At 42.1% G+C, this 17,675-nt stretch overlaps 1 protein-coding gene across 14 annotated transcripts in view; it reads left to right on the plus strand.

Annotated features, from left to right (window-relative positions):
- mast2 (microtubule associated serine/threonine kinase 2) overlaps positions 1–17,675 on the plus strand; it is a 176,241-nt gene that overhangs the window by 141,114 nt on the left and 17,452 nt on the right. For 12 of the 14 annotated variants that reach the window (XM_088598688.1, XM_088598689.1, XM_088598691.1 and 9 more), the window contains 9 exons: positions 568–646; positions 2,528–2,682; positions 9,845–9,920; positions 10,502–10,711; positions 13,149–13,250; positions 14,411–14,543; positions 15,071–15,138; positions 16,613–16,698; positions 17,291–17,499. In XM_088598688.1, the coding sequence (XP_088454814.1) occupies positions 568–646; positions 2,528–2,682; positions 9,845–9,920; positions 10,502–10,711; positions 13,149–13,250; positions 14,411–14,543; positions 15,071–15,138; positions 16,613–16,698; positions 17,291–17,499 (1,118 nt within the window). The remainder of the gene's footprint in view (positions 1–567; positions 647–2,527; positions 2,683–9,844; positions 9,921–10,501; positions 10,712–13,148; positions 13,251–14,410; positions 14,544–15,070; positions 15,139–16,612; positions 16,699–17,290; positions 17,500–17,675) is intronic. The other 2 variants (XM_088598690.1, XM_088598692.1) reach the window with 1 other exon arrangement.

The raw sequence follows: 17,675 nt of genomic DNA on the forward strand, positions 1-17,675 counted from the left end.
TTGAGATGAGATGTAAATCCGAGGTTCTGACTCCATAGGGTCATTAAAAATCTCAGGGTGTTTCTCAAATAGAGTAGGGGTATTACCCTGGCATCCTGGCCAAATTTCCCCCTGGCCTTTACTAATGGCCACCTAATGGTCTCCATCTATGAATTGGCTTCATCACACTGTTCTCCTCCCTACTGGTAGCTGATGTGTAGGGAGTGCACTGGTGCACTTTGGCTGCTGTCACATCATCCCGGTGGGGCTGCACATTGGTGGTGGTGGGGGGGGAGTCCCCATTACCTGTAAAGCGCTTTAACTGGAGTGTTAAAGTATAAGGAATTATTATTATAATGCCCACCTTGTTGTACCTGAGCACAGAGCAATTCAAGATAAACAGCTGTTGAAAATGTACTGTCCCATAATACCCCCGGTTCCTTTCTGTGTTAACCCTAACTTGTGATCTGATGCCTGTGCTTCCTTCTGTTAGTGTGTGATGCACTGTCTTAAGTGTCTGGGAGTGTCCCCCCCCCATTGTTTGGTACGTCTCTGACCGCACTGCCCTCTTCCTTCCTGCTTTCCTAGGACGGATGGCCGCCGCTGGTCCCTCGCATCGCTGCCCTCCTCGGGCTATGGCACCAATACACCCAGCTCCACTGTGTCGGTGAGTCTGACCCTCAGCACAGCACCTCGTTTCCCTGTCCCTGTCCTCCCTCCGCGCCCCACCGCTGATGTCTGGCAGTCTAACTTAAAGCAAAGAACAGTGGTTCTCAACAGGCCTGTGTCAAATCTCTGAGAGCTATGGTTTTATTTTAACAGTGAGTGTCTCTCGCCAATGTTAGCATATTCTCTAGTTACAGAGTGACACATACACTTAATAGTCTCATTCCAAAGTGAAGGGCTTCAAAATACTTGACACCAACCCAAAAATATTAATTCCCTCTGATAAATGTCTGGTGACAAATGGAGGGCAGCTAATTATAACTGCTATCATCTAGTAGGCAGTAATCATTTATACAAGCAGCCACAGTAAGCAGAAATAAATCTCCGTGACTGCATCTGAGCTTGATTACTAATTTTGTCAGTCCCAAAAAGCAATATATCACAGTACACATTACGTAACATAATTCATGTTTATGGTCTGCACCCAGACTAGTTCTAATTTGATTGGTACTAGGAGTAAATAAGGTAGTTTCTCTGAATTTCAACAACGAAAACATAAAGGACTGGACAATAGTGAAATAGTGGAAAAACAAATGTGATTGCAGTGGGAGTGGAAAAGGTAGTGCTTATGGACCTAGCATAAGGAGTTTTATGTAGAAATAATTTCAAATAATTTGCCAGTCAGGGTTTAAATAATTTGTCAGTGAGGAGGCACCTAAGCCTCTATGTACAGTGTTTGGTGAAATACTTAGGAATGAAGCAGTGATGGGTACAATTTAATTTGGCACTTAAAAAAAAGCTAGAATCCAAACCAGTAGAGTTATTGGAAGGAAAGCAGAAAGCAAAAGATAACAGCTGATTTCCAACACTTAAGTATGTTTTACTTCATGAGATAGTCTTTGGGATATTGAGGTCCAAACAGTCATATTGCATTACTTAACAAATATAGGTGAAAGCAATAATATTATATATTTGTAATTTTAATCTGGTTAATTTTAAGAAATGATTTTTGATCTGATACGATAGGAACCAGTCCATGATGTTAAACTATCAAAACGGGCTGGGCCTCAGCTGCAAAAAGGTTGGGAATTTACAATAAGGTTGGCTTTAGTTTAAGCTTTGTACCCGATGGAACCTGGAGAACACATTCCAGTTTTAGACATCACAGCTCACATGCGCTGTTTATTGTGACTGGAGGAACAAACCTATGCTACATTAGGTCCCATGATATCTTGCAAATTTCTTAGGGGGATCTTTACATTCCCCCTTCACGTTTCTTAGGGCAAAGCATCACAGTGGTGGCAGAGACGAACAAGGCCTTGCATTCAGAAGCTGATTAGAGCGTTATGTATTTTGTTCTGGTAAATTCAAAGGTTTGATTCTTTTCAATTATTTATGTACCAAATTAGTTGAAATTATCATTTCACCCTGTAACTACGAAAATCAATAGAGATAACAAGCCTTCTTTTATCAGGATTGGATTTGATCCTTAACCAAGCACTTTTCTGTTTCCATGTTTGCAAGGATAATCTTTATGGTGACAATTACAATTCTCTCCCCAAGACATTTAACCCCCGGCTGATTGTATAAAGTGACATTTAGATTGAAAAAAGCTGAAACATGCTTATCTGAGCAAAACCGCATTGCTCCTGCCTTGCTGTTAGGATTTGGTGTGTATTAGGGCCTTCTCGGGTCCCTGCCATAGCAGACGCAGAGCTGAGCTTTAGCTGAGCCACGAGTGGAGTGAGAGGGAATAGCCTCAGCTCTTTGTCCCCTGGGTTAGGGAGCAGCTCTGCCCGCGCAGCCTGAGCCCGCGAGCCACCCCCTTCTCAGCGCTTCCAGCCTTCTTCCTTTGTAATCCCTCCCTCTCTGCTTCTCACAGTCATCATGTTCATCCCAGGAGAAGCTGCACCAGCTGCCCTTCCAGCCCACGGCCGACGAGCTGCACTTCCTCACCAAGCACTTCAGCTCAGAGAGCATCACGGACGAGGAGGGCCGCCGTTCCCCCGCCCTGCGCCCGCGCTCCCGCAGCCTCAGGTCAGTGGCGCAGCCTCCTCAACTCCGCACTTCCCTCGGCCAGGTCTCTGCGTGTCCCGCCACCTCCTGCAGGCTCTGCGGACAGAGGGCCAGAACTGCGTACACATGCCAATAAATCTTTCTGGTGACAATCCCTGTGCCTTCCAGGTGACTGGATTTTCGGATCATTTTAATTGACTCAGACAAAGTCTTCAATTCAATCTATTTTTATATAGCGCCTTTCACAACAAGGTTGCCCCACGGCACTTAACAAAGCTGTTTGACAATACATGACGTTACAATACAGAAAGAGAAAGGGCCAGAAGACAGCGGAAGGAGAGCAACCAAAAACTCCTCAGCAAGGAGAAAAAAACCCTCGAGGGGTCCAAGGTCAACTGGCTACCCAACCCCTCTGGGCATGTAACATTATGCAATTCAGAAAAAAGTACTAAATGAGGAGTATTAGGTCTTCCATCATGTCCTTCTTTGTGCCAGTACTCATCCAGATCTCTGTAGACCTGCAAATCCTCCTAAATGATAGCTGTATCCGCGATGTCTCTCTTGGATCCATGGCAGTGATGCAGCATCCAACTCAGATGCCCAGCTCGGGCACCATCTGGACATGTGGGGAGGAGAATAGGATAGTTTGGTCAGAACAGATGTATCTACCTGGAAGGTTTTCACATAGTGAAAACGGTTAGTTAAATAGGGGGTAAACCACTTAAGGATGGGTCCACATAGGCCGAACTTAATACTCAAGCCTGTGTAACAAAACAGAGTGGTCAACCGTGTCAAAGGCTGCACTAAGATCTAGAAGCACAAACACTGTTGCATTCCCCGTGTCAGTTGCTAACAGAATATCATTTACACCTCTTGTTAATGCAGTTTCAGTGCTGTCTGTAATTATTAAAAACCAAATTTGGTTTCTTAAGCAGCAGTCTAGAAGCCGCTATGTTAAAATGGTCAGGTACAACGCCTGATGCAAGGGACATGTTCATCATACTAATTATAGATCCCTCCAGTACTTAGAGGGAATCTTAAACTAGTTGGGTTGGGATGGGATCTAGCGGACAGGTGGTTGATTTTGTCTTAATTAATTTCTTCAGTTCTTGTTCATTAACTAATTGAAAAACAATGAAAAGGTGTGCACATTGTTTTTGTACCAGAATTTTTTGCAGCCTGATTGTGTTTGAAGTCCGATGATATTAATTTTATTGTTTGGCTTTGTTGATTTGTTGGTTTATGTTCGTCTCCTCGTACTTTCGTTTGTTTGTGTGTTTATCTTTATTTATCTGTATTAGTAAAACTAGTTTAGTATGGGTGAGTGCCTTTTGTCTTGTATGGTTTTGGGTAGTCAGTGAAGGTTAGATGAAGACGCCGAAGACAGAGTGTTTCGGGTTTTCTTTTGTAGTTAGGTCAGCTTTCCCTCACTTTCTTAGCCAGCTCAATTTTGTTTATTTTATTTTCTTTGGCACCGCTATGGTTCCCTTACCATGTGTGTTATTGTGTCCTATTACGTACCAGTCACTTATTCACCTTAAAATGATAACTTTTGCACCAACTTTGTTATCACGCTTCCTAAGTCCCTCACCAGAATCCACCTGCATCTAAAAACTATCCTAAATGTTACACCCCTTTACCCCTAGACACTTGGGGTCATAACAATGTGTGATCATTAAACCATGGAGAGTGTCTGGTGGTTTTGACTGCCTTAGTCTTTAACAGGTCTATTTCATTGAGGGCCTGTCTCACCACTGTATTATAGTTATGTGTGATTTCATCAGCATTAGTATTGGAGATGAAGTTAGCATTATTCATGGTGTTTATAAATTTTAAAGAAGTACCCCTATTTATGTGCCCTGTCATAATAATCTCCTTGGAAACTACAGGGAGTAGCTGAATCTCAAAAGTAATTAAAAAGTGGTCAGGGAAAGAGTTATCCATGGGATGGACTAATATATGATAAATATCAGCTCCATGTGTGATAATTAAGTCTAGTGTATGATTGTACACGTGTGTTGGTACTGTTATATGTTGACTACAACCTAAGGAGTTAAGGAGGGACAAGAATTCTTCCAACATCTGTTTGAAATTCAAGCTTGTGTTTGATTCAGTGGTATTTAACAGTGTACAAATAATGGGGCCTAAACCCCAGGTTGAAATTTGCAGTCAATTAGTCTGCAGTTGCTCATATGTTTCTGAACAAATGCAAAAGTATCATGGTCGTGCAGTGTGTTCTTCCACTCACTCTTGCCCTTTGCTGATGATGTTTTTCCTGGAATTCCATGCAGACCTCACCTCACCTTAACAGGTTGGGCAGTCTTGGTCATTGAAGCTCCTACAAAATATACACCAACAATCCCTCCTCTTTCAAAGTCACAGGTCTCCTCTTGCATCCACACAGCCATAATTACAGACAACCGAGCCTGTCCAGCATTTTTATACAGGACTCAAGGGTGCTAGGATGTTATGTGCCTTTTTTAACGCATAAGTCACACCAGGATAGAAGCCCTTATTTTCAAGATACAGTACTTAGAGTCCCTCATTTATCTAAATATTTTCCGTTTTTTTTCCCCGCTACCTGTACATCTTTATGTAAAGAATTAATATGCAGTGTTGGGAATAACCATGGAAGCTGACACGTTGCATATATAATAACAATTACAGCAACTGAATATGCACAATTCATTATAAAAGACAATAGGTGAAGACATATGATCACAACTTTATTAAGCAGCAACGACCATTAGTTAGGGCTTTGGGCTGCACACTAGAGGGTTGTGGCTAGGTGCTTCACCCAAATGGTCCAGTAAATGTCCTACTGTATAAATGGGCCTCATCATTGTAAATTTAATATTTAATTCCTTTTAGCATTTTCAAAAATTTCTTCCAGTAGAAGACACACAACAGCTTTCACAGCACTCATGAAAAACTGAGTTGAACACCTAAAAGGATTTAGATTGATCTACAAACAAGCTTGTTTCTACCAAAGGAGACTTTATAAATGAAAACTGCTCACTGTTAGAGACAGTCAAGCCTTCCTCTAGTGAATGAAAACTTCTCACCTCTAGGCTGTGAACCAGATCTATAAATATTATATGAGTGTGGTGTGAAGTCATTACCATCTTACAGTGCACAGCAAATTATTCATTGTTACATGTTCAGAATAATTAATCTCTCCTCATAAAGGAAAATCACAGGGGAGAAAGCCCAGGCAAACTAATTAGAGCCATGAAAAATAAAGAAATCAGAGTTAAAGAATAAAGAAAGCCAAGTTGTCAAAAGAACAATGCTGTAGCCTGTCTGACCCCAGGTTCGTCAGTTAGCCCAGGTTAGATCCACATTATTACACAGGAGACCTCCATTGTGGCATAAGAAAGATTACACATGAGAGGAGGGAATTCGGCCCATCTAAGTGGGACAAGGATTTCATCTATCCTTGTCTTGCAAGAAGCCAGGATATTGGCTTTAACAATATAACTGGGTGGGCTGTTTTAAGTTAAGATCACTTTATTGGCCATATACAATTTCTTGCATTAGAAATTTGTCTTTTCACATACCCCAGCTTGCTCTACATGCAACACACAGGCAGGGAGAGAGAAGCTTGGGGTCAGAGCGCAGGGTCATCCATTTATACAGTGCCCCTAGAGCATTTGGGGTTAAAGGCCTTGCTCAGGGGTCCAATGGAATAGGATTCCTCTGCTGGCCACGGGATTTGAACCGGCAACCTTCAAGCCACAGGCACAGATCCTTAACCACAGTGCCACCGCTCCCACAAATCTTTGTGTAAAGAGATACAGTACTAACCCAGACCTCCAGATCTGACTCTGTACAGACTAGACGAAACCATCATACAGATTGATAACAATTAATCCAGTCCATAGATTCAAGCTGCCATTAGCTCATTGAATAGAAAACACCTCTACAGGAGTCAGGTGGCACTGGAAGCTGAGCATGTCATTCTTCAAAGATCTGGTACCTGAATTCAGAATTATCATAGATCACAAGAGTAGTTGTGTAGACTTACCTTAAATTCTCACAGATAAAACCCATTGGTAACCTTTTCAGTTTGATTCAGGACAGCATAGGGTCTGGGCTTTTGTTCCAGAAGCATGTTTCGTTGTGTGTTCACGAACCTACCAAGCAAGCATTAAAAGTGAAAAATCCTGATGTTTGAAGAGAAAGCCAACTACAGGGTCAGGATCATTTAAATCACAAAGACTAGTGCTCCCATCCAGCCTGCCTTTTGATGATTTTGTATTGTTTTGAACCTTCATCTTGGAAACCAAATATTTTGCACATTAAAGTCTCAGCGGCAGAGCTCAAATTGCACTCACACTTGTTAAATGACATTCTCCAGGTGCTAACGACCTCTGCTCTCCTGTGACGAGGATGCACAGGAGTCTGTTGTAGGACCTCATTCTCCCCGGACACAAATCCAGACTGAGTTTCCTGCGAAGTGAGCGATAAATTTCTTCTTTGTTGTTCCCAAGTCAGTGATCTCAGGGCTTTGTGAGGTAACTCATCAGCTGGTATTGGGGGTCTTGGTGAATCAATTATCCATGTAATTACTCGGCTGATTGTGCAAGGGAAGACTGTGAGTCAGTGTGCTTATGACACCCTACCTTGGTTCACCCGACTGTCATGGTCAATTAGGTATTTAATTTCCCCAGTTGTGTTTGCAGTGCTGGCAGAGCTGTCTCAGTGTAAAGGATCGCATTATTATTTACAGCTACGATAATTTTTTGTTTTCTGATTTAGTTTTTTTTTTAGAGTCAGTTGCCATTGCATTCGGAAAATTTGTTCTTAAAAATATTTTTGTGTTTGTATCACAGCACAGTAAAAGTCCAAGTTAAAGTCCTACATCTAAAAATGTTTAGAAAAGGTCTCAGTAATCTTTATAAATCCACATATAAAATAATGTGGTTCAGGTGGGTAGCAGCATCAGCATGCGTAGGCTGCAAAGGAACAAGTAATAGGTTTATTCCATGCTGAAGAAAACACAACGTTTCGGCCATGGAGCCTTCTTCAAGTGTGAGTTTAAAATAATGTGTGTTAGTATACAGATCCATGCAGACATATATACACACTATAAGTACTGCAGGTTTATAGAAGTACATAATGTATGATATTCAAGCAGGTAGCTGTTCAAGTAGGTATTTGCATCAGCAGCGTAAGCTGCAAAAGAACAAGTAAAGGTTTATTCCATGCTGAAAAGAAGAGACAACATCTCTCTTTTCTTTTCAGCATGGAATACAGGTAAGTTTATTTGTTCCTAATGTAGAATATACAGTAATCACTTGGGAAAGAAAAATGATGTACTGTACATGTGCATAGCATAAATGTTAGGTTGTTCCATGGGTAGTCAGACTCCTTTCTCAAAATGCTGGGGCGCTGGGACTGTTTGATTGACCTCTGTAATGCCAGTACCAGCCCATTGTAGGGTGATGGGAGCCCTTTACAGTGAGAAACAGTGGGCCTAAGCAGGGAATGCTAATGGAATAGGATCCCTGGTGCAAAGATAACTACTTCTACACTGAAAACTCCAGAGAGTGAGGATAAATTAGGAAATACACAGTCGCACCACTCTGGTGGTTAATAACTGCAGACATGAGCCAAGAGGTAGTTAAACAGACATTGTTGACATATCCACTGCAAAAGCCCTTTTCCTCTTTCTCGTTTAGTGCGTAAATACAAATGTACATAAATATCTTCATTTTTTTATACACCAGATACCAAGACAAAGAGCTGAAGGTCTTTTTCAAGGTCAATTTTGAAACAGTAGTGTTTTGCGTTAGGGATGCAGTATCTAGTTGCATCTGTGAAGCAGTGTATTAGTGAACAGTACCTCACTTTATAGTCATTTCTTATGTTTTTTATAAATTCCATCAATCAGCAAGACTCTTGTAAGCTTACTGCCCTCTATTATAAGTTTAATAAATGACAGTTTTATTTTTAACTAAAATTAATGCACAATCAATCTTCTTCATATTTGACAATTATAAAAGCAGCTTTGGGCAACAAATCAATCTAAGTCAAAACTGACCTTTTTAAGAAATTAGTTTTTATTTTTTTTTGTAGAATAAAAAAGCCAGGTCTAGGAATAACTATTTAGTACAGAGTTTTAATTACTGGATTTTTCCTTGTGGCAAGTTTGTGTCAATCTGGATGAGATTTGGCAAACTTGTGGAGGGCATTGGGCCACGGTTTGTATGAATAAGGTTATAAACGGCACCTGTGTGCAGCAATCTGCCTGTGCCCAATCAATTAAGCAAGTAATTGGTTTCCTGGGCTACTTGCGATGACCTAATGCATTACCTCATTTGGCTGTCATATGCAGCACAGCCTGCGGTGACTCACACAGGCACATCTGTCACTGGTGTGGAATAGCTGATGAAACTTTATCGACCAGCCGCTGAATACCTGCTCACTTCTACTGCAATGACAAAACACTGTGCTGCTTGTGGTTCATCATTAGGGAAGCACCTGTCATACTTCTAACATCATATGCAGTTTTGATCACCTTCTCTAAGACAATGCATTCTTTTTCTCTTTGGGTAATTCCTCTTATTTGGAGATGTGATTTAACTCATAATAGGCATAAAGTATCACTGGCAAGTCAGGGACAACTGCTACATGCTTTACATGTCAGTATATTTTTAGTGACTTTGTTAGATTTAGAAATGGACTGTTCGGTTGTGTGCCTCTATTAGAGGGTTGGTAGTGCACTCAATGTTGATAGATATCTAGACCTGGTACAGTACCTTAACTTAAAGTCATGCTGAGATTCCTTCAGTGTTAGTTTTGTCTTTAAATGAAGTAACATCCAGTTGCACCCAAACCTGTCGATTTGCATGGGTGAATTTGCCTGTCCGGGTGTCCTGTCTAACTCCTGTGAAGCATTTTATTCAAATTGGAATGGCGAAATAAAGACAAAACTGAAAGACGGCACTGTGACTATGAGTTGACTGTATCTTATGATACACAATAGTATCACTGAATCAAACCTATCCAGATGGGAAACAAGCAACATTCTGCCATGTAGCTTGAAAAAACAAAATCCCTCCGTCTGTTTGCCTGTGGTAGCTGTGCTTTTCTGCTGTTTCGATGCAAATGTTGTTGCTTCATTGGAGTGTACTGCAGTGATCTCTTGAATTTTGAGTCTGTCTCGTGTCTGTTGCAGTCCCGGCCGATCACCTATCTCCTTTGACCATGAGATCGTGATGATGAACCATGTGTACAAGGAGCGTTTCCCCAAGGTGAGTGACATCAGCCCAGAAGAGGAGTGAGCTCATCTGAGTGACAGGGTCTCAGGAAGTGCTTTTTAGTGTGAAACTACTAAGTCTAGTTTAAACAGTGATTGGTAAGCTGATACTTCATATTCTAGTTGCTTTATGCAGGTCGCTAAACAGTACGTCGTTGATTATCACTTTTCTTTCACTGTATAAAAGTATGTTAATAATCAGGTGGCATAGAGATTAGAATGTTTCTATTCAAAGGTGTAAGGATGCGGAAATATATTTTAACTCTAGATCACTAAAAATGAGTCCCAAATTTTGTATTTGTTGATTGTGTTTGTGCATAGATCCCTGGTCTTATTTTGTATGTAATTTCATTCGTCCCTGATGCCTCCGAATGTGAGAGTGTTTTGGGATCGTTTTCCTGGATGTGACATCTCTGCTTGCACTCACCCAGCCCTTTTGGTCGAGGACATTTCCTTATGATTTGTGCCTAATATTGCTTCTGTAAGCCTAGGTTTTCTGCCTGTGTGCGTCTTATATGTGTGTGGAGTTTGAGGGGCCAGTGATGGCACTCTGAATGCCGATTTTGCCTCCCAAAGGCCACAGCCCAGATGGAGGAGCGTCTGGCAGAGTTCATCGCCTCCAACGCCCCCGAGAAAGTCATGCCTCTGGCTGATGGGGTCCTGAGCTTCATCCACCACCAGCTGATCGAGCTGTCCCGGGACTGTTTGGACAAATCCCGCGAGGGCCTCATCACCTCCCGTTACTTCTACGAGCTGCAGGAGAACCTTGAGAAGCTGCTCCAGGACGTAAGTGTGTGGATGAGTGTTTCACGCTAGAAACAAAACAAGATTTCCTGTGTGCAGCCTTTTATTAGATTCTATAAAGCTGCAGGTTTCTGCAACTATGAAGCAGAAAACCAAACTCAAGGTAAGGTGACAGAGATGAAACATCCAACACCTGATTCCAACTTATCTACAAAAGGTTGTAACTTGCTAGACCTGTAGTGGCTCAACCTCCTCACTTGCAGGACATTTTTCCACCATACCATCTTTCTGTCCTGTAGTCGATCATTGTCTCCTGCTGAATTAATTCAGGCTTCAGCACCTAAACTCTTGCACTTCAGAAAATGGGAAAGTTCTCACTGCAAAAAGAGAAAACATATTTGGTATTAAATTGATATGGGTACCTAGTTATTCCACATGCTTCATAAAAGATTTGTTTTAACAGCACACTGTTGTATAATCAGCATTTCGATCCACAAGAGATCTTCATTAGGAACAAAGTTACGTTGACCACTGAAGACCTTGGGTCAAATTGGATTTTTTTTTTCTTAGAAATTGACTAAACAGCTAAATATATTGGCATTGCCAAAATGGTTAGTTCTTAATTTTATTAAACATACTGTAGGTTCATGTCATTTGCTGAATAGGTTTTCATTGCTGAATGTAGGTTCTGTATTGCAAATACTAGAGTAGTGTATTTTAAATCTATGTTTTTGTCAGCTGTAGAACATTCTGAGGAGCCTGATGTCTGGAACTGATTTTTTTGTTATTGTTGTTTTCAAGTCAAGGTGATGTACTGTGTGTAAACATTGTGGTACTGGGCTCATACAGAAGCACAGGGGCAGATTCCTTCAGACTTGTCACAAATCTATTAGTCACAACTCCAGCTCTGTGTGTCTCTGTTAGCTCAATTACAGTGCCTAGGGGCTCATATCCAAGCTATTGCTCCCATTGGCCCCCTCCGATATCCCTGGAGGTGGGAGGATCGTGATTTTAATTTCATGCCCCAGCACTCACAGTTAGTGACGGATGCGTCTTTCAGACAACTACTGTAGGTGGAGGGGTCTGGAGCGTGGGCGGGTGGGCGCGTGCGCGTGCAAAGAGGGGGGTTCTTTAAATGATCCCACCGCTGGCTCCAGTTGGTATGTCTATGAATGCAGCACTAGGCTTGTGTCAGTCCAAAACTAGAGCTGGAGCATCTGAAAAGCAGTCCTGCAGTGGCAATACAGGAGCAAGAATGATATCACTAGGGGCTTTCTAATTGGAGCGATCGTGTTAGGGTGTACAGTAGCACAAGGTTCCATTGGCTTACTTGGCGTGAAAAGCATAGGATGCTGTAGGACCAGGGGGCAGTCCGAGGTAAACAGAACAGCCTTTAAGATGTCCAGGGTCTCGTGGCAACGGAGACTGGAGGAGGAAGAGATTTTGCATCACATTCTGGAACATCGGAGGTGGAGGACGGTTATGAGTGAGGCTTTGGCAGTTGAGTTTGTTTTGCATTTTTTTTTAAATTATCAGATACATTTCTGCATTGCTTCCAAACTGGGATAGTGTAATTTGGCTTCTTAAAGCCAAACACAGCTGTGTACACATTTTGTGCATAAACATGAACACATACATTTTTAAATTGCGAGTTGTCTAGTTCAAGTGGACATAAAGTAATGTAGTGGTTTGTAGTTTGTGTATTTGTGTGTATTATCTACATACATGTCCAAGCTGGTAACATTTACACTGAGGTTTACCTTGTTGTCCTCATGTGCCATTGTTTATCTCACTATGTGAGAAGCACACACTCTTAGCTGTTTTGTTCTCTGGCTGTGTAAATATCTGAACCTTTGCTAGTGGAGGTGACTGATATGCTGATTCTGAATGGTTTCACCTCCTGCGGTATTGTTATTAAGAATCATTGGAGCCTATCTGCGCCTGCCAGTGCAGTGAGCAGGCTGTGTTAGCGACCTGCCATGGGATATCTTAATATTCATGACTCGTCTTGCAAACATCCCCAAGGATAGCCGGCAGGGAATAGAAGGGATATTCAGAAATTTGTAACACCTGGTCAAAGAGGAGGAAATGACTAATTAGCAGATCACATGATTCAGAAATGTCAGCCGATGCCCGTTGCTTACTTAGGCTTAACTTTTTCTCCTCAAATCATTATCAGGGAGTCTGTCTAATCCTCAGTCATCTTCATTCAGGACCAGATGGAGATTAAAGTCTCCTTTTTGCAAATGTTCCACAAATTTTATTGCCATTGCACATTTTTCCACAATGTTAACTTTAATATCCGATTCTAACTCATACTGTAGGTATTTTTGATATTGCTTGTTTACTCAATGTCAGTTGAATATTTTTTCAGTGCCTCATTCCATGTTTGCTCCTACCTTCCTAAATCCTAATAGGTGGTCAACAGTATTGCTCAGTCAAGTTGTTGTTGCTCTGGTAACAGTGCATATACTTGCAGGCTCACGAGAGGTCAGAGAGCGCGGAGGTGGCCTTCGTCACTCAGCTGGTGAAGAAACTGATGATCATCATTGCCAGGCCGGCGCGCCTGTTGGAGTGTTTGGTAAGAGTCGGCCTGGGGTGGCTCATCTCCGTCTTCCGCCTTGACCTACATTCACCATGTTGAGAGAACCACCTGGTCAAGGATTCTAACCTCTATTAATATTCAGCAATGAGGACACGTCCTTAATAGTTCCATCAGTTTTTCATTTTGTGTTTTGTTTCACATTGTATTGTATTTAATGTCAAACTCTTCTTACTGAAAAAATCTGCCAAGTATGTAAGGTAGACTTCTCATAGTCATCTTTAGGTTTCTAGCTGGCGTGACTTGTTCCTCACTGTTTTGCCAGTTGTTTTCTCAATCATTTCATGAAATCCATCCTGTCTTCGGTTGAATGTCTCCACGTCACTGTTTATTTTTTCCCTTTTGCCAGTTTATTTGTATCCATCCAACACGACAGCTCCTCCTGCTTCACTTGTTCCTCTCTTCATTGTCCCAGAGTGGCTCCTTAATCAGACCAGCTCTCTGAAACTATCAGCCTGTCTGGAAGCGTGGGGGGCCATGTGCTTTATTATTCCCTTTAAAGCCATTGCCCCTGCCTTCAGGCACTTGATATTCAGTCTGTCGCTCTGCAGAGGATGCGCTGGGCATTGTTGGGGCATGCTTACATTTGTAATGTTGACTAATCTTGTGCAGCTGACACTGTGACATCCTAGAGAATGGTTTTAGCTACAGCAGTTAAGAAATGCCGCAAAGGGAACTGAGCTACTAAAAGAAGAAGCTTTTCAAGTGATGAGGTCTTTTGTTTTTTGCGAGTTGGAAAAAAAAGGCATACGTGACTGAGACATCTCATTTATCATGCAACCTGTCCAAGTCTTGAATAAAGCTTTAAGACCGAGGGATATACTATTGTATAAGTCAAGGTGGTTGCTTAGTCTTAATGAGATTCTTGGACAAAGTGTTTTATGATGGGAAGAATGTATGAGATTTTAAAGATCCCTCTTGTCACACATTTTTACTGCAAAAGGCAGTGTATGGATATCGACCTAGAACAATATTGAAAATAGAAGAGCTATATAAACAGCTGTGATGCTGTCCCTGCTTGGCTGTAGCTCAGGTGGCCTGCTGCTGGATGGTTGTGGTTTAAGGCACCAAAGGGCTCTTGCTGCTTGTAGGTGGGGTTGCAGTTCTGACTGTACTCTTTCTCTCTCTCCCTCCTGAAGGAGTTTGACCCTGAGGAGTTTTACCACTTGCTGGAAGCAGCGGAGGGCCATGCCAAGGAGGGCCAGGGCATCAAGTCCGACATTCCCCGCTACATCATCAGCCAGCTGGGTCTCACTAGGGATCCCCTGGAGGGTGAGTGCACTTCCATCGGGGAAACGAAAACTGTGCTGGATGTCAGCCAAGAACAGGACAATCCATAGGTGTAGGGGTCCAGATGCAGGTGCTGCCTTCTCTTTTTTGTGATTGCTTTCTGGTGTTGTACACACCTGCTATCCCTGCACTAGCACTGCTGAGTTTTATTCTGACAAGGCTGATCCAGAGAAAACAGGGGCATGACTGGAGAACAGTGAGTGCTTTGGAAGTTCAATAGACCTTAAGCTCCCATCTCACTACCATCATGTTGGCTTCATATTTCATATAATGAAGTGAAAACCATTGCTTTTCTATGAATGGGTGATTTCTGCCACCCTTACTGTGGCTGGTTACAGTTGTGCACACCATTGCTGCAAGTGGCCTTTGCTGCAGAAGGAACAGTTTGATGTTTTAGCAGTTTTTTATCCTCTGTCAATCCAGTTCTTTCTATAGCTGTGATTATGCACTGCACTCAAGGCATTTCTCACAGAGTGTTACCATGCAACTCCTCTTGTAACTCATTGCAGAAATGGCCCAGCTGAGCAGCTATGACAGTGGCAATCCAGACACCCCTGAGACGGATGACTCTGTAGAGGTGAGTTCAGTGAAGACCATGTACATTCTGGAGCAAACATTCTCAGAACTCTGCTGTGTTTTAAAAAAATAAAGTCAATATTTGCTTAGCAATAGATGGTACCTTACAGGTTGAACAGTATCAGAAACAGGGACAATGCCTTATGTGGGGGGGGACCAGGACTGATGATATTTTTAGTTCTGAAATTGGACTTGTTAAGGCTTGTGTTTTCCTGGGCCCCCTAGTTTTCAGCATTGAAATGTTCCCACTTGGTCAGCTATTAAGATAACTATTAAGTCTAAAATGTGATTTCTGCACCCATGATAGTCAAATCTATGTCCATACTAAACCTGACACTGATGTGACTGTCTCTGCTCTCTCTAATTGTATCTCTGACATAAAAACATGGATGACTCAAAATTTCCTTAATCTAAATTGAGATTAGACTGAAGTCTTGCTTCTCAGCACACTCCATCAACTATGTAAAGCAAATGCTGTAGCCCTATCTGTGGATGGCACTGTACTTGAGTTTCAAAATTGAAGAACTTGGGGGATGGTATTTGATTCAGAGTTGATATTTGACCCACAAGTGCAACATACAGTATCGTCAAAACTGCCATCCTACGTCCTATGCTTTCACTAACTGTTTCGGAAAAGCTGGTCAACACTTCAGTCTTTTCTCCAATTGATTACTGTAACCCCATACTCGCTGGGGTATCTAAATCCACATTGAACAAACTAAAGTAATCCTAGCCAGGTCTAGTGTAAGTGATCACATTACTCATATCCTGGAATCCTTGTACTGGCTTCCTGTCCGGTTTCGTGTTGACTTCAAAATCCTCATGCTCTGCATGGCACCTCAGCACCTGCCTGAGTTATTATGGTCCTCTATCCCTTAAGGTATCAGAGACTCACCTTTAACGAGCTCTTTCAAATCTTGACTCAAAATCTTATTTTTTAGAAGGGCTTTTATTTAATTGGTTCTGTGACTACCCATTTGATTTCCTACTGTATTCCTTACCCCCATCTACTATCTCCTGTCAAAGTGTATTTTTTGTTGTTGTTCTGTAAAGCACTTTGAGGGGCTATATTCCCTCTCACTCTAGGGTTAATCCCGCATCAGCAGGGTCCGCTTGTCGGCACGCCTGTCTCCATTTGGTGGTTTGAACCAAATCTTTGAGCTAACATTGCCATTAAATGCGACCGAGAATACTCCAACCGGCACGTCGCTCCACCTGCCGTCGGAGTGGGAGGTGGGGGGGAGGAGAACAAAGTAATGTAGCCAATTCATAGAGGGGGATTATTAGGAGGCATAGGAAATTTGGCCAGGACACTGGGGTTACACCCCTACTCTTTTCAAGAAACACCCTGGGATTTTTAATGACAAAAGAGAGTAAGAACCTAGGTTTTATGTTCATCCGAAAGACGGTGCTTGTTTACATTATAGCATCTTTGAGGGGCTATATTAAAATAGTTTATTTATAATTATTTACAGAGCCGCGGGGCCATGGTCCAGGTCAAGAAAACACCGCGTGAGGAGGACTTTGAGAACATCAAGTTGATCAGCAATGGAGCTTATGGGTAGGTCTGAACTCTGATCCATCACACCACATTTTTTTTAAACCTGGAAAAAAGACTGGTGTAATGTAATGGTTACATGTCCCAAATGCCTAAAGTGGCATTCTTAAATGTTTTTGTGTAGACTTAAAACAGTGAAACTGACTCAGAGTGAGGCAGCAACTTGGGAAAGGAGAGCAGCAGAAGGGGAAAACACTTTTTTGCATTAAAGAGGATTTATTTTGTCTTTTCTGAGAGCACATGAGCTGAACAGACTTTTCAAATCTGCTTTGCTCATTGAAGAACCCTTTCAAAACAATCACAAAGAGATAGCGTTACAAATGTTCCCGTTTCACATCTTAATAACCTGTAACTGGGACCTTCTGTTGCAGTTTTACTCCTGTGTGAGAAACGTCCACTCCAGCTTTCAGCTTATCTTCTCTCAGCCAACCAGTGAAAATCCTTACTAAACAAAAACACACAGAAAAGTGTAATAATCCGGTTAAATTCTTTATGCGCCTGTAAAATGATGAACACCGCGGTATGAGGTGTCTAGCACTGTGGAGTGTGGGAGTGCATCACTCTGACCATGCCCCATGTCTTCCCTCCTGTGCAGTGCTGTTTACCTGGTCCGGCACAAGGAAACCCGGCAGCGCTTCGCCATGAAGAAGATCAACAAGCAGAACCTAATCCTGCGCAATCAGATCCAACAGGCCTTTGTAGAAAGAGACATCTTGACCTTTGCTGAGAACCCCTTTGTGGTCAGCATGTTCTGCTCTTTTGAAACCAAGCGCCATCTCTGCATGGTCATGGAATATGTGGAAGGTACTAAACCACTGGCTTACAAGGCACTCAGCAAACCATTTCTACTTAAATTAAATCCATAAAACCCTTCTTTTCTGAGTGCATCTGTTCTGTAAACTTGCTTTTTTCTTTGTGCATTTGGCAAATTCGTTGGGGCTGATAAAATAATTTTCATTGATTTATTTTTCTGGAGTAAA

Source organism: Lepisosteus platostomus, chromosome 11 (assembly GCF_059453375.1).
Source record: "Lepisosteus platostomus isolate fLepPlt1 chromosome 11, fLepPlt1.hap1, whole genome shotgun sequence".
In the NCBI taxonomy this organism is placed as follows: Eukaryota; Metazoa; Chordata; class Actinopteri; order Semionotiformes; family Lepisosteidae; genus Lepisosteus; species Lepisosteus platostomus.